Raw genomic sequence first — 25,870 nt, forward strand, 5'->3', positions numbered from 1 at the left:
CAAGATTCTTCACAGATTTGAAAAATAATATAAATAAAAAAATTTAATGTTTTAATTTTTTAGAGATTTAGGAATGAGGGTTTAGCTTATATCTCTTAAAATTTTGATATGTGACAATCTAAATTCTAAAAATGACTAATTTTAGTTAATATATTACAATAAATAATTAATTATAAAATAAATATAGGGACTTGTTGGAACAAATGTGTTATGAGCCAAGTTACATATTAGTATCAATTTGATTCTTAATACAATATTATAATTGGATTTGCTTTATTTTTCTTGTTGCTTTTAGGACCAATGCTTTTTCTATAAAAGTAAATTTATGTACCCTAATTAAGAGTTTGTCAATTTGATTATTTTCCTTATATGATGAATTTAGAAAATAATGAAATATGATTCTTTTGCTAGTTACTTATATAATTTAGTCACTTAATTATTTATTATCAACATTAACAAAAATAATTTATTCTTTATTGATTCAAAATTCTTAAAGCTCGTCTCATGGTATAAACATTTATCTATAGTTATAATTTTATTCAATATGAATTCTATGTTCAAAGGGATAAAAAAAACTAACATAATCATATGTCACTTTTGAATCTTTGTATTTGCAGATAATTAGTAGTATTGCTTTTTGCCAACTACTTTTCTGATCTCTCTTTCTTCCCATCTCTTTGTATCTTTATAATTTACATACATTTGCTTGTTCTAATTGTTAATTGTAGTTTTCAAATATAATGTAAAAAATATTATTTAGGTGAAAAGTAGCCCAAATTTGTTATGCAAATGTATTATGGCTTGCTCTGCTTCTCACAATCAAAGCAATGGTTAAATAAACAAACTTTTAGTAGTTGACTTAGAAAAATGGATAACTTTTTAAAGTGTTTGCCATTATTCTACGTACAAAATTTGCACCATTTATACATGACACAAGTTTGCTTGACATTTTGTCCGTCGTTATTGATCCAACTTCCACAAAAGCTAAACATGGAACAATAATATTACTTATTTAAAGTTCTAATTATTAGGATTTCTTACCTAGTCCAAATAAGGAAAAGTTTAATAAATAAAATTTTATTTGATTCAGAAGTCCTAAATATTAGAAAAATAATTAAAATTAAAATTTTATCCAGTGTGAAATCTATTTTTAGAGGATAAAAAAAGCGAACAACATTTCGCTAAGGGCCTTCGTACTTTTAATATAGTATAGATAGATTAATTAAAAGGAATTTTTGGTTAGTTTACCCTTATTTATGTATTAAGATATAATCTCTCATAATTAAATATAATCTATTTATGTGTTATTTCCGTCTTCAAAAATATAAAATGCGAAAAAAAAAAATGAATTTTATCTTAAACAATTAATTTGAGGTAAGTATAACATCCTAGAAATTAGAAACCACATTACTTTACTACTATTAATAAGAGAGAATCTAGAGGAGCTTCCGGTCAAAGTGGATTGACAAAAAAAACGAATCATTTTAGTTTATTCTTTTAGTTGTCCTAATACAAATTGAGGTATATCCGGTTATATTTTGGATCAGAAGGGGTACTTTGGAAATATCAGTGCTTCTTGCTTCTGTAGCTGAAAAAGGACGACTGTAAACTGTTCATTCAAAAGTTTACCCTGATATGGTCCGTTATTACTTGGGTTGCCATTATACATTTTGGTAATTAAGGCAACTTTGCAGGCCCTTAAAAGTGTACAAAATGTCATCCATCACTTTTTGCTTTGCATGCGATGCAGGGCGGATGCACCTTTGGGCAAGTGGTGTCATCCAATACAGCTTCGCCGAAAAATCTAATTAAATATATATTTTATTAAATTTATAATATTATAAATAGCCGTTATAAAAATAAAACTGTTATAAATATATTATATTATGGATGTTCATTTAGTACTTCGTTGTAAATAAGCTTCCTCAAGAAGCTTATCCATATGGGACTCCACCGTAAATATGTTTATCTATTTAGTACTATATTGGAAATAAGCTTCAGCTTATCACTTCAGTACCCAGTTATGGATAAACATTACCTCCGGTAGAAGATTATCCATACCTGGTATAATAAGTTTATCCATTCAGTACTCCGTTATGGATAAATATTGCTCTCAGTAGAAGATTATCCATAGCTGGTACAGCATCAACTTACACAACAGCTTGTAGCAGCTTACACAGCAGCTTGTAGTAGCAGCTTATAGTAGCTTACACTGCAGCTTGTAGTAGCAGCTTACACAGCAGCTTGTAGTAGCAGCTTACACAACAGCTTCCTTTCTTCTATAAATAGAAGAGATTTCAGTTCATTATGTACATCAGTTTGAATTCGAATAATATATCAGTTTCTCTCTATACTTGTCTTTACTTTATAGTCTTTATTTCATAACACGTTATCAGCACGAAGCTCTACCATCTCGAGCAAATATTTTGAAAGTATCTGAGGTAAGAACTTTTTTTTCCTAAATAATGTCAAATCTTTCTAAACTTGAATTTGTAGCCCTGGATATATCGGGCAAAAGCTACATGTCTTGGGTGCTTGATGCTGAAATTCATCTTGATGTGATGGGTCTGGCAGACACCATCAAGGATAAAAATCAGGCATCAAACCAAGACCGTGCCAAAGCAATGATATTCCTACGCCATCACCTTGATGAGGGCCTGAAAATGGAATATCTCACTATTAAAGATCCAGTCATACTGTGGAATAATTTGAAAGATAGATATGACCACCTGAAGATGGTCGTTCTTCCACAGACACGTTATGATTGGACTCATCTAAGGCTACAAGATTTTAAATCTATCAGTGAGTATAATTCTGCTATGTTCAGAATTATTTCCCAATTAAAATTATGTGGTGATAATATTACTGATCATGATATGTTGGAGAAAACTTTCACCACTTTTCATGCCTCGAATATGCTCCTGCAGCAGCAATATCGAGAGATGGGATTTAAAAAGTATTCTGAACTTATCTCACATCTTCTTATAGCAGAGCAACATAATGAGCTATTAATGAAAAATCATGAAAGTCGACCTATTGGTTCTTGTCCATTCCCTGAAGTGAATGAGACGAACTTCCACCAAGCTAAACGTGGAAGAGGTCGTGGCCCCAGTCGTGGTCATGACCGTGGTCGGGGAAGAAACCCCAATCATGGTAATAATAATGCACCAAAGAAGCCTTCTCACCACCAGCAGTGGAAAAGGAAGGAACAAAAGCAATTTGGGCGCATGTGGTATAATCGCCTTAGTGAATATTTGCTGAAAGAAGGTTACATAAATGATGTTATTTGTCCATGTATTTTTATAAAGAAAATGGCATCAGAATTTGTTATACTTGTTGTTTATGTTGATGACATAAATCTTGTTGGAACTCCAGAAGAGCTCCAAAAGGCAATTGAATATCTTAAGAAAGAATTTGAGATGAAAGATCTTGGAAAGACAAAACTTTGTCTTGGTCTGCAAATTGAACATTTAGCAGACGAGATCTTTATCCATCAATCTGCCTATACAGAAAGGGTCTTAAAACGCTTTTACATGGACAAAGCGCACCCATTGATTACACCAATGGTTGTTCGATCACTTGAAGTGAATAAGGATTTGTTCCGACCTCCAGAAGAGGACGAGGAACTCCTTGGTCCCGAAGTACCCTATCTCAGTGCAATTGGTGCACTAATGTATCTTGCTAATGCTACAAGACCTGACATAGCATTTTATGTTAATTTACTAGCAAGATATAGTTCTTCTCCTACACAGAGACATTGGAACGGGATTAAGCATATATTGCGATATTTAAAGGGAGGATTTATAAAAGGAGATAGAACGAAGCACATTTCACCAAAATTATTCAACACACACGATCTTCAGAAAAGTGGTGACATTGATGTGCAACAAATCCGTTCAAGTAATAATCCAGCAGATTTATTCACTAAATCTTTGCCAACTTCAACTTTTGAGAAGATGGTATACAAGATTGGAATGCGGAGACTCAAATATTTGAAACAAGGTTTTCATCAGGGGAGTAAAATACGCGATGCACTCTTTTTCCCTTACTAAGGTTTTTCCCATGAGGTTTTCCTTATAAGGTTTTTAATGAGGCACCTAACAATGCGTCTTACTAAATATGTGTACTCTTTTTCCTTCACTGAGATTTTTTTTCCCACGTGGTTTTTCCTAGTAAGGTTTTAATGAGGCACATTATCTTTTAATGAACATCCAAGGGGGAGTGTTATAAATATATTATATTATGGATGTTCATTTAGTACTCCGTTGTAAATAAGCTTCCTGAAGAAGCTTATCCATATGGGACTCTACCGTAAATATGTTTATCTATTTAGTACTATATGGAAATAAGCTTCATGAAGAAGCTTATCACTCCAGTACCCAGTCATGGATAAACATTACCCCCGGTAGAAGATTATCCATACCGGGTATAATAAGCTTATCCATTCAATACTCCGTTATGGATAAATATTGCTCTCAGTAGAAGATTATCCATAGCTGGTACAACAACAGCTTACACAACAGCTTGTAGCAGCTTACACAACAGCTTGTAGTAGCAGCTTACACAGCAGCTTATAATAGCTTACACTGCAGCTTGTAGTAGCAGCTTACACAACAGCTTATAATAGCTTACACTGCAGCTTGTAGTAGCAGCTTACACAACAGCTTGTAGTAGCAGCTTACATAGCAGCTTCCTTTCTTCTATAAATAGAAGAGATTTCAGTTCATTATGTACATCAGTTTGAATTCGAATAATATATCAGTTTCTTTCTATACTTGTCTTTACTTTATAGTCTTTATTTCATAACAAAAACGAACATTATTGCAAAGGAAATGCATCTTGGTCCAGTGGCTAAGAAGCCAGTATGAACGGGGTAGGTAAGGGGTTCAAAGCTCAGGAGCTCCTATATGTGTATTGCTACATCTTTTTCTTTCTTTTTTCTTGAAGATAAAATCTTTTAACTTTCAAAATTAAGCAAGTTTATCATCTGGATTTTATTTAACTTGGAATAAAGAATCAATGAGGCGAATCATATCTACGCAATGAAAGAAATTTTAAGTTCTTTGAAATTTATTTAAATATGAGAGATTGTGTGATGCGATGCCTTATATATATATATATATATATAGACGCTTTATGAATAATTTTCAAAAAAAATAAAAACTCGTTGAGAAAAGTTATAATATTATAATATATTGCGTTTTATTGATATAAATTGAATCTTTTTTTTAAATATAACATCTATGTTATATTTGTTTATTTATTCACTTTTTAAAATTGTTGACACCGCTTACGAAAAATTTTGCGTACGCCCCTAGTAATGTTAAGTCAAAAATTACCACGTGGACTGCCAATATGTACACATGTTTTTCCTTTTGGCGACATTGCAACACACTTATATTTTAACCTTTCATTTTAATTGGAAACACAAAATAATGGGGTAATAATAATAGAGAATATAGTAAAATTTGTAAAATAGCATAGTACTGTAGTATTAGGAAAAAGAAAAAAAGAAAATCCTATGACGATAATTCATGTGAAAAAGGAAAATGAAAATTAGAATATTAGTAGTAAATTTATGTTTTTGGAATATATATATTATATAAGAAAAGAGTAATCTGATTAGAAAATAACATGGGTTCAAATTAGAACTCACGATATTACTATTCAAACTATAATAGCTTTACTATCTTCGTAATTATTTTGAAGGTCAAGTAAATATTTTAAGGTGCAATTGCTCAAATAATTATCTTCAATTCAAGCACTTAATAAGAAAAGTTTCTAAAAAGAAAGAGTAGAGCTGGTATTCTTTTAGAAATATTTGTTTCTATATTTCCAGGTCCACTTTTAATGTAAATTTTCCTTATGCTAGAAGAGGACATCTTATCTTATTTAAAACTATTAGCAAATGAATTATCAACGGAAAAAGTGCAAATTCTTTAGCTATTCACAAATTAATGAGGTTTAAATAAATTAGGTTTTTTTCCTCTCTTACATTTAACTCACTAAGAAATTATCAATATGTGTTGCCTATGAATTTTTTTGTGTTACCAACAAGCCTACTTATTATTTTGCAAAAAAAATTTATTGTAAATTTTAAATTAGAATATGAGGAAAAAACAAACATAAAAAACAAAAAAAGAAGCAAGCTAATGAAATATTGTAAACCTTTTTATTTTTTTTTGCTGATGTTTAATTCCAACAAAAATAAATTTAAAATTAGATGGTTAACTCGGAAAAACAATAAAGATCCATATAAATTTTTATCTTTAAATATATTATTTAAATTAATATAAGTAATCTTTACAAAATAACTAGAGAAATAAAATTAAATAAATTATTTTTGTAATTGGGCCATCCCTCCTCTAGTAAATATTACGTAGTACTAAATAAAAATAATCAAACCGCCACTCCCTATCAACCCCAAAAAGGCTGTGTGTCTGGAGAACTGAATTTATTGGCGCTTTCACTTCTTTCCTTTTGCTCTATCCAGAAAAATCAAAACTCTAATTTTCGCGAAGAAAAAGCAAAATGCCGAGAGGACAGAAAATCCTGAAACCATCATGTTCTTCCTCAATTGCACCACCGTCGTCATCACCGCCGTGGGTGGAGCTTCCACGGGAAATCACGGAAAACATTCTGCAGCGGCTGGGAACGATAGAGATAGTGGAGAGTGCAGAGAGAGTTTGCAGTACGTGGTGGAAGGTGTGCCATGACCCCGCTATGTGGCATGTTATTATTGACTTGAAATATGACGTTTTTAGTTTCAAGACGCCTAGGGTTTTGGAGCAGATATGTCGGATTGCTGTGGAGCGTAGCCAGGGCCAGTTACTCAAAATTAACATCGACAATTTTGGTAGCAAAGATTTGCTCGACTACATTGCTCAGAGGTTCGTTTTTGTTGGCCTAAAATTGCTTTTTAAACTGTTAAATGGGTTATGATATGGTCCAAATTTGATTGTCTTAGCTTCTCACCTCTGGGCGATTAATGTCATCAATTGATTACATTGAAAATTTAATCAATGATTTCTTAATCAATTGAACTAACAAGTAATTATCTTGAAATGTACACAAAAGCACAATACTCCCATATAAAGGTACGTGGAGTTAGATGATTCTAAGTTTAAGTTACATTTGGTTTGAATACTATATTCCAAACTAGAATATTATAATATGTTTGATTTGGATATTGTACTCTTTATTAGAATATTGTGATATGTTTGGTTTGGATACTACATTCCAAATTAGAATATTATAGTATGTTTAGTTTGAATATTGTATTCCAAATTAGAATATTGTGGTATGTTTGGCTTGATTATTGCACTCTTCATTAGAATATTGTGGTATATACATTCAATTTGGATTGCATTTCAAATTAAAATATTGTGGTATTCAGAATATCATGTGCGAACAAAGGCAAATCCAGAGTTTAAATTTAATGGGTTTAGCTTTTAAGATTTTTAACATTGAACACATTGTACTATCAAAATTATGGGTTCAAATTTAATGCTTATTGTGATTTTAGTATGTTTTTACATTTAAATTCATTGTCCATGTCGAAAGTTATGGGTTCAGTTGAACTCGTAACCAAAAAGGCTACATCCAAACATGTGTGAGAAGATTTGGAGGTATAGAGTTATAATACTTTTGAGATATTTAATGTAATTTCAAAATTTAAGTATATTATGAAAGTGAGTCTTGTAAATAGGTATATTGCGAAAATCCTTGGTGTGAAACTATTTGATATGCCTAAGAATGTGCAAGTACCATGTTCCACTGTACTGATTGGCCATGAGTAGTGCAAATGAAATCTGGTTTTAATTACTCATATAAGATAATCTAGCCTACTAACCAGTCTCAGGTAACTTCCAAGATCTTCCAGTGCTCTTCTCTATCCAAGAATGGTATATCTGGGCCCATGTTATAGTAATGGTTTAACAACATACTTCCTTAAAGTAATCGATTTGTTACCCTTGTGGGTGTTCTTGTAATTGCTCATTTGTTTTTGCTGCCACCCTTGAAATAGGACTTCTCTTAATGCATGTAATCAATTTGTTATTCTTTCTAACAGATCAAGTCAGCTCAGACATCTCCGACTTGTCAAGTGTTATTGTAACTTAGCTGGAGGTTTGGCTGCAATTGCCAAGAACCTTCCGTTGTTGGAGGAGTTGCACATTCATTTCACCGTGATCACTAAAGATGATATAGAAATTATTGGTCGTTCTTGCCCTCTGCTCAAGTCATTTATATTGAATGCCAGTGTATCTGTTACCTTTGGACTTCCATCATTTCAAGACGATGATCAAGCTCTAGCTATTGCCAGAAGTATGCCTAAATTGCAGCGCCTTTCGCTTCTTGAGAATACCTTGACAAATGTAGGGCTGCAAGCCATTCTTGATGGCTGTCCACATCTTGAATTGCTTGACTTGCGCTACTGTTATAATCTAAATCTTGAAGGGGATTTAGGAAGAAGATGTAGGCAACAGATTGTAGATTTAAAGCTCCCTCAGGATTCAACTTATGATTATGGTTTCTTTGACATTAATTATGGTTATGAAGATGATGTTTACTTTGACATTGATGATGGTTATGAAGATGATGTTTACTTTGACATTGATGACTGGAGTAACTTATATTGATGTCATTTTCAAACCAAAAATTATGATGGTAGGGACGAAATCTTTTAATACCTGCTTTCTTTCATCTTTCTTTTCTTTTGTTTTGTTTTGTTTTTGCTGATATAGAAAGAGAATTGAAGTGGAGATCACAAAATGGCTATTTGATAGAGACATTGTTGGTGGTTGCATTTTGTATTTTGCAGGTTTTTGGTTGCTTTTGGGTTATATGCATGGCATCTTTTTGCAACAGTAACAGGTGATGTATTTAGTTTTGTACATAGTTTGCTGCTGATTGTAATTAGAATGACCAAAGTAATCCTCTTCCCTTTGCGTTTGAGGTGATATGTAAATAACTTTTGCCCTTCTTTTGTTCCCCTTTCTTATTCAAGTTTGCTATGTATCTTATGTCTTACCTTTTTGAGCCTGTGTACGAAAGCTACTTCTGTTGTATTCAGAGCAGTGTCTTCTTCTTTTTAAGTGTCTCTTGAGAGAATGGAGCTTGGCCGCTGACTAATAGCCTGTTTGGCAAGCTTCCCCAAGCTGAAAAGCACTTTTTTCTTAAAAAAGTTTTTTTTTTTAAAGTTCAAGTGTATGGCCAAGCTTTTAGAAGAAAAAAAAAGTGTTTTTGCGTAGAAGCAGAAGCGGTTTTGGAGAAGCAAAGAAAAGTAACTTTTTTCCACAAGCACTTTTTTGAGAAATACATTTAAAAACATTTTTTAAAAGCTTAGTCAAACATTAATTGCCGCTTAAAAATACTTTTCAAATTAATTAGCCAAACACAAATTGGTTTTCACCAAAAAACACTTCTCAAAATAAGTTGATTTTTCCAGCTTAGCCAAACAAGCTATAAGTGTGCAACTAATTATTATTGTGGAAATGGGCCTTCGTAGCCATTTATAATGTGGAAATTAGCTAATCGCCGTCGAGCTTTTCATAAACAAAACCATTATTATTTCCAGTGTTCCAATTAACTAGCTAATCAAATGGCGTTACTTGGAATGGCGTTACTTGGTTCTTCCTAATCATTATATTGGACTTAAAATCTTTCCCTGAACTTGTTTATGGAAAGCGCGATCGCGGCGAGGATGGAATTTTTAAGGAATTTTTACCTCTTATAGCAAAACTTTATACCTTATTTATTATAAATAAAAACTCTTTTAAATTATTATTTTCTATAGCTACATTTTAGATTTTATAGCAAAATATGTATTTAAGGCCACTTCCTATTATTAATTCATTAAATACGGTGTCTAATATTTTTCTCTCATTCTTTCAGTTTATTCTCTCCTAAAATCACCACATAGTATCTTATTTCTCTCTCCACGATCTCTATATCCTCTCTCTATGCGACATGGAGACCTAGCAGCTGCCATGACCGTTTTCAATATTTTTTGCTCCAAATTTCTCTCCCCAGCTCTCTCCTTTATCAACGCCATTGTCTCCCTCAATTTTCAATTTTTTTGCTCCAAAAAGTTGTGGTAAGTGTTAAAGTTTTTGGGTTGAAGACCTACAAGGCCAAATTAGTCGTCATCCCAAGACACGCTCGCAAGGTCAAGGCGGGTGATTCTGCCCCCGAGGAATTGGCTACGACAACTCAAGTCCATGGTGCTTACATGCCTATTGCACGTGAGAAGCCATCAGTTCATCCTTACAAGGTTACTGAAGAGATGGAGTCGTTCAATGCCTAAACCCTGAATCTAGTGCTTGTATTCTGTTATATTTAGATGTATTTATATTTATTTGAGTTCATACAATTTTAGAATGTATTCATATGTTTATTAATTAATATAATTTATGTATTCAGATGTTGTAACGATCGGCCGATTGTTTTGAGAATTTAAGCTCCGTTCGGCGGCGTAAAGTCTTCAACAGCTTCATATTATGTGTATCGACTTGCGTGCATGGATGAATTCAGTTACCGGATGATTCAGAATCAAATTGGAAGAATGAGTCTAGTTTTGGAAGCTTAAGCGGTGAGAATTTGATCGGAATTTGACTTTTGGGTAAACGGCTCCGGAATGAGTTTTGGATGATGCCAGAATTGGACTTAGGCGCGCATGCAGAATCGGATTTAGGGGTCCATAGGGTGATTTGGAGCATTTCGGCGAAAGTTGGAAATGGAGAAGTTTGACCCATAGTTGACTTTTGTGATATCCGGGTCGGAATGTGATTCCAAGAGTTGGAACAGCTCAGTTATGTCATTTGGGACTTGTCCGCAAAATTTGGCGCCATTCCGGGTTAGTTTGATTGGTTTCGGCACGGGTTTTAGAAGTTGGAAGATTTGGACGTTGCTTGATGTGATTTGAGACCTCGAGTAAGTCCGTATTAGGTTATAGAACTTGTTTGTGTATTTAGACGGGGTCCCAGGGGCCTCGAGTGTGTTCAGAGTGGGTTACGGGCCATTTATCTCCTATTTTGAACTGTTGTTACTTGCCATCTGGTTTTCTTCTTCGCGTTCGTGTCTGCTCCTCCGCGTTCGCGAAGAGTAATTTTGGAGGAGGAATTAATTGTTCATCGCGTTCGCATGACCTCGTTCGCGATCGCGAAAGTCTGTTTACACCTTCTTTGCGTTCGTATCTTCTCTGTCCGCGTTCGTATAGTTCTTTCATTTGGGCAACAAATTATTCCTTAAATGCAATGCTTTGTGATCGCGAAGTGTGGCTTTGGGCAACTGATAATTCCTTCACTCCGCGATCGCATAAGCCCTTCTGCGATCCGTAGCACATTTCGGACAGTAGCCATTTTCCTTCTACGTGATCGCATCATTTCTTTCGTGACCGTGATGTATAAATACCTGGGCAGGTAAAATATATTTCCAAATCGAGGGTTAGACTATTTTTATCATATCTTGACTTGTAGAGCTCGATTTTGAGCGATTCTTTGTGGGTTTTTTAAGCAAATCGATTGGGTAAGTGTTCTTCATCTAGAATTTAATATATTTCATGATTTTATCTTTATTTTTATCATTTAATTTGTATTTTGAGTTGAGGAAAATATTGTATTTTGGAAGGAAGTTTTCAAAATGAAAAATCATGATTTGAAGGGTGAAATAGTATCGAAATTTAATAACTTTTGTATGGTTGAACTCGTATTGGAATGCATGTTCGAGTTTTATAAAATTTGTCGGGTTCCGAGGTGTGGGCATGGAGGTCGACTTTTGGATCATTTTTTGGATTTTGTTAAATATTGAGACTATGATTCAGAATAGTTTCTCATGAGTTTTATTTGTGTTTTGAAGTTATTTTGGTTAGATTTGAGCCATCCGGAGGTCTTTTCACCCGATAAGTTCATTGTAGAGTATCAATTTGTCTTCTTTGAGGTAAGTATCTTGCCTAACTTTGTGTGAGGGATTTCCCCTTAGGATTTGAGTCTTCTATGTTGATTGTAGTTCGTGTACGCGAGGTGACGAGTGCGTGCTTGGACTTATTTGTGGAAAGTTGGCCTTTAGGGTTCTTAGGTCCTTATATTCACTGAGTATGAAGTTGTTCTTGATACGACTGAGTTTCCTATTTACTAGTTTTACCTCTATATGCTTACTTGGAATTAATTGTTTTATGATTCACTCTTGCCTATTTGACTCTTATTTGACTTAACTGAAGATTTGTACATCTCCTATTGCCATGCTATCTATTCATAACTGCCTATCTTTATCTGAAATTATTATTATCTCATCTTATAATTTTTTTGTCTTAATTAAGGTTGCGATTATCTCTTTGCCGTTTATCCTTAATTGAATTGTTGAATAACCTTCGTAATTGCTCAACCTTAAAAGAAATTAGATATCCTATATTTCAGTTGACATAGCATTATTTCGAATTATTTGACTCGTATGTGTTTCCTTGTTGTTGAATTGTATATTGCGTGATCGTTGCTACATTTTAGTTTTCCCTTGTTAAGCTGTTCTCTTATACCTAACATTCGTTGCTACATCAAAGTTAGACATTCTCATTTGGATCATTAATATTGTGCGCATCACTGTTTGAAGCTCACATTTCTCTGAAGCGCATGACTTCACCAATTAAGCGAAAACCCCTCACTTCTCATAGCTTAATAGAATTAATTGACCTAGCGATTGACTATTAGCAGGACTACACTTCAAGCCGAAATAGTAACCCCCCCCCCCCCCTCCAACTGTTCCAATAGAAACTAGGTGCCATGTAAGCTGCATTTTAGTGCAGGTACCATGATGCAAAAGCATGCTCATGTAACCATGGGCTCTTTCTTGATGGGGACATCATGAAACAATAACATGAGAAGCTTACTTAATTGAGTTTTTTTAATTCTTGTGTCCATATAATTTGCTGTCTGTGTTTATAGTTATTTTTTCAGCATCACACATATTCCTCTTAATCTTTTGCTTCATTTGTGCCTTTTTTTGGTAACAACTGTGAAATTACTATTGATAACAAATAAGCTACAATTAGCAACACCTAAAGAGCACTCACTTCCACTGCCAATCCAATGTTTGCAGGGAGAGTTAGCCTCACAAAATCATCTAATTACAACTAAGTACAAAGTAAAGTGTGCAAAAAATCTCTGCTTCTTCTCGTTTTCTAGACATCCTAAGTATACCTATCCTCTCTTTAATCTCTTGTTTAATCTGTGCTATCTCAATCTTCATGTACATTTACTCCCATGAACATCTTCCAATTTCTGGCCTTCCAAGTATGATACACAACAGCCCCCCGGATTGCCACTACCACTTCCTTCTTCAGACTTGTCCATTGTTGCCTCTTTATTCTTTCCAAAGTTCGTTGAACCTCACCAAACTGTATATGGATACCAGCCCATTGCATGAGTGGTTCTCTTACTGCTGCTGTCCAATTACACTCTCCAAATGGGTGTTGGGATGTCTCTGTGATCTGATTATCATATAGGTGACATTGCATATCCTCCAGTTAAATATGCAACTTGAGCGGTCGATCTTTTGTTAACAATCTGTGTTGGTTAGCTAGCCATAGTATAAATCTATGCCTTGGCATTACCATTTTACTCCACAACAGTTCGGTTGTGTTTAATCTGCTCTTTGGTCCAAGTAGTGCAATGTAACTACTAGTGATTGAGTAGTCCCCTCCTTCTGTAAGAGTATATTTATCCTGATGATACCATGCATGCATCCCCTCCTTCATACCATTTAGTTTTCTCCAATACCAACTACTATCTTGAGGTGCTTTATGTGACCTTATATTAGTATCCCCTTTCATATAAATTCCATTTACCCATTTCACCCAAAGGGTGTGTTTATTTTCCACAAGTTGCCATAGCAATTTGCCCATTGAAGCAGTATTCCAGTTTCTGCATCCTTTGACGTTTAAGCCTCCTACTTTTTTAGGAAGACAAATCTTTTTTTTTTTTGATTTGCACCAGGTGTCCAAGTCTCTTCGAGCCCCGACTAATCCTGGGGGTGCACAGGCCCTCGGCAAGAAGTTTCCCGCAAGTGCACCACGGTTAATTCAGGTTTTACCCAGTCCGATGGCCCTCAGAAATTGTTTGCACCCAGTGGGTTTCGAACTTGAGACCTTGAAAGGGGGCAAAACCCCAAGGCTCAAGTCAATTGCCACCAGGCCAACCCCTGAGGGTTTTTAGGAAGACAAATCTTATCCCAAGCAACTAATGAAATCTTCCTCTTGCCTTCTGTGGATACCCATTAATACTTTTTGCATATCTTGTCCACTTCCTGTACGACACTCTGTGGTAAGATGAATACCGCTCCCCAGAAGCTATGTATGGAATACGGTACTGCATTCACAATTTGCAGTCTCGCTGCATATGAAAGTTGCCTTGAGTATGAGAACTTTATCCTGTAGGTTATCTTTTCAATCAACTGCTGGTAATCGTGTTTGTTCCACTTCTTAGGAGAGCCTAAGTACCTGATAGGGAAAGTACCTTCAGAGAACCCAGTCATTGCTAGTATTTGTTCCTTGACATGGCCATCAATGCCAACCAAGAATACACTAGATTTCTCCATATTTGCTACCAGACCTGAAGCATTAGTGAAATGAGCTAATGCTTCCATTACTCTAGAGATTGAATCTTGACCAGCTTTACAAAAAATCATCAGATCATCAGCAAAGATCAAATGAGTTAACTTCAGTTGTTTGCACGTTGGATAAAATCTGAAATATGGCAAGGAGATTACACACTTGAGCAATCTGGATAAATACTCCATTGCCAGAACAAACAATAGAGGAGAAATAGGGTCACCCTGTCTCAAACCCTTTTTTCCTGTAAAGTAGCCATAACTTTCACTATTTACATTTATGGAGAACTTTGGTGACTGACACACACCATTAGTAGCTGGATAAATTTGGTAGGAAATCCAAATCCCTTGAGTACTTCCAGAAAATCCCAGTTCACCATATCATATGCTTTCTTGAGGTCTATCTTCATGAGGCATCTAGGTGTGGTTCTTCTATTGTAATGTCTCAATATGTCATGACAAATGAGCACATTATGCATCATAGATCTCCCCTGAACAAAGGCTGATCGATTGTCAGCTACAATGTGTGTAATTGCATGCTTCAGTCTGCTGCATATCAGTTTGGATATACACTTGTAGATAACATTACAACATGAAATAGGTCTGAATTGATTAGCATATTCAGGTGCATCCACTTTTGGAATCAATGCAATGATGGTCGAATTAATCTGTCCGAGTAATTTGCCATTTTGGAAGAAGTCCAGCACATCCTCTCTCATATCCTGTCCAAGGCGAAGCAGCTTTGAAAAAACCACTCCCATATCCATCTGGACCTGGGCTCTTGTTACAATCAATTTGGAAGATTGCTTCTTTTACATCCTTGCTAGCAAATAGTTTCAGTAAGTCAACTTGTTGGTCCACGTTGAGGATAGGCCCTCTATTCAGCATACTCCTGAATGCATGTATTCTGGAAGTATTTGTATGACCCAGTAAGCCTTCATAATACTCTACAAACAATTGTGCTATCGTGTTTGGATTATGCTCTCATTCTCCTTGTGTTCCTTCTTCAGTTGAGTCACTGCCTGCTTGAGTTTCCTGTGCTTAATAACTGAGCGAAAGTAACTTGTGTTGTTATCACCAAGTTGAACCTAGGTTGCCTTACTCTTTTGTTGCAAATACATCTCAGCTAGGTAGGATGAATTCCTGAACTTTTGATATAGTGCCTTTTCTCCGAATTGAAGTTTTGAGTCCATAGGATTAACTTGTAGTATTTGTTGTACCTGCTGTAGTTCCATCCTATCTTCTTTGACTTCATCCTCAATAGTCTTGAAATGGTTTGTATTGAGAATCCTCAAGTTCTTCTTTAGTAGTTTTAATTTCTTCACAATTCGAAACATTTTTACAACCTTCTATTGGAATAGTCCATCCCTGTTGAACTAGCTCCATAAACTGAGGGTACTTGGTCCAAACATTACAAAATTTGAATGCTTTTCTGGTTCGTTGTCTCTCCTCTTCCATACTAATCTTCTGTGGACAATAGTCACTTATCCCTTTTGGCAGGAATTTGGCCTCACAATTAGGCATTAAGTCAAGCCATTCACTATTTATGAATGCCAGTCTATTTTGGAATAGATTCTCTGGTCACGATGCCTGTCATTCCATGTATACTTATTGCCTTGATGAGGAAATTCTATCAATCCACAATCCTCTACACATTGTTTGAAGTCCATTATTTCAGCCCATGACACCGGATTACCCCCAGCCTATATTCCACAGAGAAAATTGAGTTGAAGTCTCCTAGGACCATCCATGGTAGTATGCAATCATTGTTTTGATATGCTAGTTCTTGCCATAATGATCTCCTATCTTCTCTGGAGTTGAAAGCATACACTACTGATAGCTGAAACCTCAATTGTAATGGAATATAGATGACTTCAAAAGTAATCGCCTAAGCAGTAATTCTCATTGGAACTACAGTGTAGTAATCTGGCCTCCATGCAATCAATATTCTCCCATTGTGATGAGTTTCCAAATTAGTTAGATGACTCCAACCATTAAACAATTTGGTTGCAACTTGATCAAACTTTTCCTTCCTCACTTTATTTTCAAGCAAGCCTATCAGGCCCACTTCTTCATTATTGCAGAGGAGTTTAACCTCCTCCTGCTTATTGGGGCCATTCAGCCCTCTCACATTCCAAACAATTAAGTTAACCATCCCCAAGTGGAGGGGTAGGTCGACCTCCCACATTTGCCTCCACTTCCAGCACTGTTACACTTTTACCAGGTGCATTCAAGACTTGGAATGAGTTCTTGTTCATTACTTGTTGGTTTTGCTTCTGGCCGGCCTTTCCTGTTTTCATTGGAGTAATCCATCTTGATGTACTTGCTGTTTGTGCCTTCGATTTCTCAGTTCCTTCATCCTTCGGTAACTGTGTACTGGTATTTCAACACAAGGGGAATTTTGCTTTCCCATCTGTTCATGTTCCTCATTTGTGTTTTGAGTCTTCTCTTGTTCCTTTTGGACAGGTTTAGGAGGGTTCTTCTTTCTACAAATATCATCTGCATGACCATATTTCTTACAGTAGCCACACAGTGTTGGTTTCCAATCATACATCACCTTTTTCTCTATCTTAGTCCCTCTTTCATTCCTAAAGAAGACCACTTCTAGCAACGTTGCTCTCATGTCAACTTCCGCCAGAAGTCTTGCGAAGTTAAGTCCAATTTTCTTCTCAGTGTTGTGATCAGCCATTAGAGGCTTCCCCACAAGACTACCAATTTTACTTGGCCCCTTAGGACTCCAATATTTGAAGTCAAGCTCAGGGAATTTCACCCAAATTGGAACTAAGAGAAGTTCTTCTCTGTTAAATTCCATCTCTGGAGACCAGGCTTTGACAATAAAAGGCTTATTGTCGAATCGTACCAGGATTATGCTATTCTTTAACATTAAAATCTTATTCGGTCCGTGTTTAGCCCATAGTTTCTATATATTCCCTTTAATTACAACAAATAGAGGGTGGGCTCCTAGCACATAGTAGACCACCCGCAGACTTCCAATACTCAATTTTAGAGGCAAAATTATCCAATTCAATAGCAATAATTGAATCCTCACCTTGCTTTGTTGATGGAACATATTCCAATTTGAATCCTGCATTTGAAATTTTTGAGATATCAAAGCTATCCCATATGGTAGGTTTTACTCTCGATTTCTCTTCCTCCTCAACTTTATCTGCCCATGACTTTCTCCGGTTGCTTCCTTCATCAAATTGGACTGATGCACTCACAATTTCACTTCATTGTTTCTGTGCTAAGAGCTTTTGAGCTCGAGATTCTTCAATTTCATGAGTTACTGTTTCATTGGATCTCAAATTAGGTTGAGCCTCAACTGTTTCAATTTGGGAGCCTAATGTTATTTTTTGACCTTGTGGAGCTTGCGAGGATGTAACCTGTGCCATTAATGCCTTCTGTGAAGGTACGTGAGCTCTCTTCCCCACGATCGGCGCACGTTCATTTGTGCCTTTCTTTATTAAAGTCCGAGCTTTATTTGCTCTTTCCACTTAAAGCTCTAATAACCTTGGCACTTTTTTATTCGTCTTTTGTATTTGATAGTACTAAGCACATGATTCAAGATATCTACAATGAACATTGTAACAAACAACACCGATATAAAGGGCGGTATTTATTAGATTATTTCCATACTAATAGTTGTTGGATTTTAATTATGGGGAGTTGGCTGAAGCTTTAGGTAAATAATCTTGGAAAGACACCAAACAATCTCCGATAAGTTTCATCCCATTCCCATACTCGTGGAAAGAGATATTCCCTTCGAAAGCTCCATCTAATTACGACAATGCCACTGCTCCTTTGCCAAGTCAAGCCCATAGGTAACGATCTCGAAAAGACGCCAAATTTGGTAAGCATATTCTTCAACACCTTAGGAGATGTGCTCTCACCTGATATCCCAGGATTCCAATTATAGCTCGATAACATGTGGCACTGACACTCCTAGAACACACGGGACTGTCGACCACATGGTAGACCTTTGGGTGCCTCCCAAGTCCTTGCTTGATCCTTTGGCACTCTTAGGACATATAAGACATTGTCTCTTCATGGTTTCTCCTACCGAATTGGCCTTTACTAGATGCTCTTCTTCTTTTCAATTTTTTTCAGTTTGTATTTCTCTTCTTCTGTTTTTTTTTAATTTCTCTTTCTTCACTGTTCACTGCTCTCCTCTACTCTCTTCTTCTTTTCTATTTCTTCTCAGAACTTATCTCTCTATTGAGCCTTGTTTTCTACTTTATGCTTTTGCTCTGCTTTTTCTTAATTTATGTTATTTTCCACTTTTCACTGTTCTCTCTTCTGTTATTTGTCGTTATCTGTTATGTTTTCACTGGTCACCATTATATGTTCACTGTTTGACAGTTTTGTTTTATTTTGTTGTTTTTTTTTGGTTGTTGATTGTAATCTCATTTTTTGAGGATTATTGACTATCTAGTTTTAGTATCTATTATTTACTTCTTGATTTAAGAATTGAAATAATTGCTTAATATGTTATTTTTATTGACTTCTTGGTCATTTATCTATGCCTATTTAATTTTTTTTATTTATGTGTTAGACTGCGCTTCACATGAAAAAAGCGTGCGCTTCGCTTTGCGCTTCTCGATTCGGTGAAGCGAGACCTCCTCGCTTTTTTCCGCTTCTCGCTCTCCAAAACACTGCTCTATATCATTACTATTTTTATTTTTTAAATTATTAGGAACTAGAGTATGATTTTTACAACTCTAATTATGTTCCATAGTCATGTTATAGTAGTAATGCATCTCATGTCTTTTACTTTTCCAAGTAAGGAAAATAAAAATTTAATGTGTAAGCACATTTAGCATGTTTATACAGATATTTACATTTTCCTACTAATTTTATAATTTTCTTGATTTTTCTACAATTTTGTTTTAATTTTTTATTTTATTGTAATTTATATAATATTGAAGATTACATATTCATGGAGTTTATGCCCCGCACCTCACTACTTATGCCTCGCCTTATGTCCATGCCTTTTAAAACATTAATTGGGACAAAAAAAGAAGAGTATTTTCCTTTGATAAATGACCACAAAACGGAAACTCTTTTCTTACGAGAATGACCCAAAATGGTTGAGTCCCAGACTTAAATGAAGGTTCTTCCCGGCAGAACTTTTGCACTTGCGGTCACTGGCCCGCATTTGTATCAATTTGGGTTAAAAATCAACCCAACTTTAGATGGGTTAAGATGGGTTGGGTAAAGATGGGATGAGTTCAACAAAATGGGTAGGTCAGGTTAATGACCGGCCCAACCTTAGACGAATTGGACATTTTAAGTTGAACCCTTTAATTGGGATCATCAATCTCTCGATTGACCCAATTTCTTGTTAGCCAAGTTATCTTAGAATAAGTCCCTCTTTCTCAATTAAAGACTAAGTCAAATAGGTATGAACTAATGTTTGCAACCATTAATTCCACAAATTAATTCTGTAATAGCTCTCATCTCTGAGAAACCCTAGCCGCCGCTGCTTGGTTCTTCTCCGATTCCAACCTAGAGATAGAATCTACTTATGATATACTTACCTTATTAATCTTCTTTCATTATTGGTCGTTCGTTTGTGGTGTTACTTAGGTACTTGCCCACTGGCAGGCTCGCAAAATGGCAAATTCTGCTCACAGAGTTCGATATCATTTTTGTCACTCGCACCTTAATGAAAATGCTTGAATACCATTTACTTCGGTTACAAACAAGGTTGCTACTGAAGTATTCCAGATACAAAGTATGGAAAGGTGTGTCGGTGGTTCTCCTGGTATTTGGTCGACCTTGGAGTTGTAGGTCTCCACCTTTTGTCGTTAGCTTCGTGGACCCCGGAGTGCCAACAAGCCTTGGAGGAACTCAAGCGGTACCTCTCGATCCTGCCTTTGCTTCACACTCCGAAGGCAGACAAACGGTTGTAGCCAATGACCTCCGAATTCAATTTCGGGCATATGCCCAAGTCCCAAATCACGTACGGACCTACCGAGACTGTCAGAACGCTGATCCAAGTCCATTTGCTCAAAACGTTGACCACTTCTCGCAGAAATCAATTAGTATTACTATATATAAAATTAATATGCATATTCGGTGGCCACTTATTGCAGAAATCAATAATGATTGGGTCTAAGGGACCCAACGTGAAGGGGTAAGTGTAAACAATTAAGAAACTCTCCACGTAGGGTTTAGGGTTTAGGGGTATTATTAATTTATGCATTACTAATTCCTATATTATAATCCATGTAGGGGCGTACCGAACCATTTTCACTTGAATTTTTTTTTCACTTGAAATTTTTTATCACTTTTTGCCGAAATTTTACATTTTTTATGTCCAAACCCCACATAATATTAAGCAAGATTCTTACCCCAAAAGCCGTAAATCAACACTCTAAAATAACTTTTCCTTTACAATTCACCTCCGCTTGGCTCAAACTGTTATGCGACGCCTTCTTGATGTTCCTTGGAAGGGCAACGTAAAGCTAAACAACCGATGTCAGTGCCGTACGGGAAAACCAATGTCGTGAGCAATTGAGAGAACTGAAATGAGAAATTGTGAATGAAAGCTGATAATTGTATTGATGATTGAAAGCTATTACAAAATGATGCGGTGTGGTGTTGAGTAGTGCTGGCAAAAATGGCCCAAGCCCATTTAACCTGCCCAACCCGGCCAATATTTAACGGGTTGGGTGACACATATAATTCTGATGGGCCAATTTTGAGCCCAACCATTTTAACCCGTGCAAACACAATAGCCCAGTTCAGCCCGTGAAACTGCCCAAACTCAACCCGTCAAACTTCTCCAGCTTCAAGCCTTCAGCCCATTAACGCTTTAAATTGAGGAGTGAGGACATTCATTTGCGGCAGTAAAGAGGATATCACAAGGATTTGAAAATGGAAATAGTACTTGCCATTCAACTTTTGGTATATTCCCTTTTTAAATAAAATCTTCTATTTTAAGTTATATAAATTAAATATTTGTTCTTTTTTCATACTTTTCTTTCTATCTAGATTGACATCAGAGAGAGAAATTTACTTTTGCTCATGCACACAAGCATTTGACAGCACGTATATATTATTATTTATCTTTGGTGTAAAAAAAATAAAATATAAAGCTAACAATTAAAAATCAATTTGGCTGCAACAATATTATACCTGAATTCTTTAATCTGCAAAACTAGTATAATGAACATAATTACAAATCGGTATCAAATCTGAACGTCCCATTACTAGTGTTTAATTAAGTTAAATTACTATATCCCTATCAAAATGAATTTATATAACTATTAAAATAATTACTGGGACTAATAGTATAATGCATGAAATAATTTTATACAAAACATGTACAATAGTTATCAATCAAGTTTGATTTCCAATCGTTGTGCACATTATTGTGAAATGTGATTACTTGAACATCAAAGATAATTAATAATTCCATTAATGGGTCAAGCTGGGCGGGTTGGGCTATAGCCTATTGTTTAGCCCATCTTGACCTAACCCATTTCAGCCCAAGTAAAGTTTGGGTTGGGTTGGGTAATGACTCATTTATTGATTCAACCTATTTTGACCCATTTAAATTAAGCCCAATCCGCCCATTTGCCGCCCCTAGTGTTGAAGGGGAAAGACACCAGTACAGAGGAATGATTGCTTGAAAATGTTTGATTGCTTGATCCCCCTAATAATGCTTAAAAAAATAAACAAAAGTTACATGACTTGACCTAGCTAAGCTAGAGAAATATACCGAATGAAAATGAAATGAAACTACTCTATAATTACAAGGAAAAACTTAGTTTACTACAAGGTAGAAACAAGTCTGAGGGCAGCAACTTTGTCTTACAGGTCAGGGTCTGTGCGCGGTGTGCTGTTAGTGCGTGCGAGACTTGTTGTATTTGCCTGCGGCTGGGCGCTGGTGCTTGGTATCGGGGTCTGTGCGCGAGACGCTGTTGGAATGAGCCTGCAGCTGGGCGCTGGCGAGAGTTATCGGTGGGGTTACAGAGGCACATGCGCGCTTGTCACTTGGCGCTGCCGAGACCACGGGGCCGACTATGGCACTAGGCATTGGAAGGCTTGCTAGGACTCCATGAGGCGCGTCCAAGGGGTCATGGGGCGTGGCTGGAAAGCAGCCCATGGCATTCTCCCCCATCTGAGTTGGTGACGTCCTCGGAGCCTTACCTGCATGGTGATGATTGATCATGTTAATGTTGGCTTTGAGGTCTGTTCCCCTCTGTGTTTTGAGTTAGAAATGATGTAATGATTTCAGGCGGCTGACATGGATGACTGGATGGATCTTCTACCAGGATGGAGTCTTCACTTGGTATGTGGATTTCCCAATGCGTCTTTCGATGGACAATGTGTTTTTGCAGCAGGCGAGGGTCATGGGTCCTCTCTGCAAACAAGTACCTGTTTAGCATCACTTTGTCTCCTGCTTGATGTTCGACAAAGCAAAGATTTTGATCGGTGAATTTTTGCCTGCTCTTGGGCTTTGACGAGACCGCACTATCCCCATATTGTGCTCCCATTCCGTGGAGAAATTGGCAGTTCGAGGAGATTTCGACATGGTTGATGCATTCACCGTTTGCGGGAGAATCGGTTTTCCGGTAACAATTTCAAAAGTGCTTTTATTTGTATGATGGCTCTTTTGAGAATTGAAACCAAGTTGAGTAGCATCCAAAAGCTTCAGTGATCCGGTTACAAAGTAGCGGAGATATTCCTCCAACATGTCATTGAACCGATCCAACTGGCCATCCAATGGTGGATGGATGCTTGAGTTAAGATTCAATGTTGACCCGAAACACTTAACATGGAACAACTGGCACTAATCTTGGGAGGTGAAGTAGAAACACTACCTACCGTCTTATCTTGGCATGCCTTTGGGTGCCAAATCTAAATCCAAAGAGATATGGAACAATGTTATTGAAAAGTGTGAGAAGAAGCTCGCCAGATGGAAATCCCAGTACCTATTAATGGGAGGAAGATTTATCCTTATCAACTTAGTCTTAGATGCACTACCAACATATATAATGTCTCTTTTTGCTATTCCGACAGGAGTCATACAGAAATTGGACAAACTACGAAGGACCTTTTTGTGGCAAGGGAACGAAGAAAAAAGGGGTTTTCACTTGGTCAAGTGTAAATCTCTTATAGTTGGGAGAGCTCATGGTGGACTAGGCATTAGGAATTTGAAGGATCATAGCAAGGCTCTCAAGATGAAATGGTTATGGAGATATTCTCAAGAACCCCAAGCCATATGGGGTAATGTGATCAAAGCCAAATATGGCGAGGAAGACAAATGGATAACAAAGGATGTAAATACAACATTTGGAGTTAGCTTATGGAGATCCATCAGGTCACTCTGGCCTATTCTAAAGAACCACTCATCCATTAAAGTGCAAGATGGCAATAAAACCTCCTTCTGTAAAGATAACTGGAAGGGAATGGATGCTTAAAGGACCCCTTCCCCGATATATATGTTCTAGCACAACATCAACAAAACACAGTGGCTGAAATGTGGTCCCCTCAAGGATGGACACTTGTTTTCAGAAGAAGCTTGAATGATTGAGAGGTGGCCAGAATGATTGACTTCTACAAACATCTGGAAAGATTCATAGGTTTACAGAGTGGGGTGGGCACAATAAGGTGGTAGGGACATAACAATGGCACTTATAAGGTGAATGCAGCATACAAGATACTTAATCAAGCTAACATGCAGATTAACAGCTGGCCTTGGAAACATATATGGAAAACCAAGATTCCCTATAAGGTAGCGTGTTTTTCTTGGTTATTAGCACTCTTATAAAGAGAGGGATTCAATTGTTCTCGAAATGTCACTTATGTGGAGAAGATGTTGAGACAGTTAGCCATCTATTTTTACATTGTAAGATAACTGACCAGCTATGGAAGATCTTTATTAACCTCAGGGGAATAGCTTGGATAATGCCTAGTAAGATTGGAGAGCAATCCCAGCATGTATTCAAGATGTTTCGAGGAAGATCAAGCTTAATTGTGTTTAGCTTTTTTGCTTTTGGTGTAAACAAATCTACACATAAGATACAGTTTCAATCATGGATGTCCTAGAATCTTGTTAGGCATGAGGACCAATTTTTTTTTTTTTTTTGGCTATTAACTTGTAAATATGGTTTCACTACAACCTATGTACTGTTTTTATCATAATATACATATGTTACAATCTCAAAAAAAAAAAAAAAAAAAAAAACAAGAGATGGTAATATCTATAGTCTGAACTAGTTTGCTGCTATTGGTAACACGCGCCACACGCCTATCTATAATGAAAGTGAAGTGGTATGTCTCCTCTTTGTTCCCTTACACAAAGAACAAAGCAGAAAATAGTAAAATTTTGATTATCACTTTAGACAGGCAGAAGTAGGAATTGAATAATGTTGGATGAATTGCTAGCATGTAGTTGATGCTAAGAGATCAGATGAAGCAGCAACTTGTTTGCTCACAAATACAGATTTACTTGGAAGAAAGAAAGGAAAGAGAAGGGTGACCGTATTGAATGTGTGTTTAAAGCATGACTTTACATCTTGTGTTCATGTCAAAAGAACTTGTTTGTGGTTGCTTACCTTTTAGTCTTATTGTAATTTTTTCTCTTTACTTTTTGTTACCTCCACTTAAATAGAAGTTCTCTTAAAGTAATCAAATGTGGAACCCTTTTGAACAGATCAAATAAGCTCAGACATCTCAGACTTGTCACGTGTTATTATACAGAAGATGGATGTTTGGCTGCAGCTGCTAAGAACTTCCCTTTGTTGGAGGAGTTGCACATATACTTATCTGATATGAATAAAGATGATATAGAAGTTATTGGTCAATCTTGCCCTCTGCTGAACTCATTTACTTTGAATGCCTGCTGTTTTTGAGGATATCAATGCAATGATGTAGCTCTAGCTGTTGCTAGAAATATGCCTAAACTGAGGCACCTTTCCCTTCTTGGAAATGTCTTGACAAATGAAGGCCTGTATGCCATTCTTGATGGCTGTCTTCACCTTCAATCGCTCGACATACGCCACTGTTTTAATATCAATCTTGAAGGGGATTTAGGAGGAAGATGTAAACAACAGATTATAGATCTAAAGCTCCCTCATGATTCCACTTATGGTTATGAATTCGATGCTCAAGTTTGTGATTGTTCATCTCTTGATGAAAACTACCCATATCAAATTAGGGATTTTGCTGATGATGACTTCCATTGGTTATCTGATACCAGCCTTGGCCATCAGGACTATGATGATTATGATGGCTACTACGACTAAGTCCATTTAGCAGC

At 36.3% G+C, this 25,870-nt stretch overlaps 2 protein-coding genes across 3 annotated transcripts; both read left to right on the plus strand.

Annotated features, from left to right (window-relative positions):
- The first annotated feature begins 6,415 nt into the window (after nt 1–6,415).
- LOC107794321 (putative F-box/LRR-repeat protein 9) lies at nt 6,416–11,687 on the plus strand. Of its 2 annotated transcripts, XR_001649910.2 has the most exons (4): nt 6,416–6,890; nt 8,072–8,667; nt 8,822–8,874; nt 10,423–11,687. XR_001649910.2 is itself a non-coding variant. In XM_016616804.2 (3 exons), the coding sequence occupies exons 1-2, from the start codon at nt 6,532–6,534 to the stop codon at nt 8,637–8,639; spliced, it is 927 nt and encodes a 308-aa protein (XP_016472290.1). In that variant the 5' UTR covers nt 6,416–6,531; the 3' UTR covers nt 8,640–8,667; nt 8,822–10,417. The 2 variants fall into 2 exon arrangements, 1 of the variants encoding a protein (XP_016472290.1); XM_016616804.2 differs by lacking the exon at nt 10,423–11,687 and having other exon boundaries at nt 8,822–10,417.
- A 12,549-nt stretch (nt 11,688–24,236) lies between these two features.
- On the plus strand, nt 24,237–25,856 carry LOC142180725 (F-box protein SKIP19-like). The gene is made up of 4 exons (XM_075252789.1): nt 24,237–24,250; nt 24,293–24,343; nt 25,265–25,410; nt 25,486–25,856. Exons 1-4 carry the CDS (start codon nt 24,237–24,239, stop codon nt 25,854–25,856), a joined length of 582 nt encoding a protein of 193 aa, XP_075108890.1.
- Nucleotides 25,857–25,870: the final 14 nt, after the last annotated feature.

Source organism: Nicotiana tabacum, chromosome 5, assembly GCF_000715075.1.
Source record: "Nicotiana tabacum cultivar K326 chromosome 5, ASM71507v2, whole genome shotgun sequence".
Lineage (NCBI taxonomy): Eukaryota > Viridiplantae > Streptophyta > Magnoliopsida > Solanales > Solanaceae > Nicotiana > Nicotiana tabacum.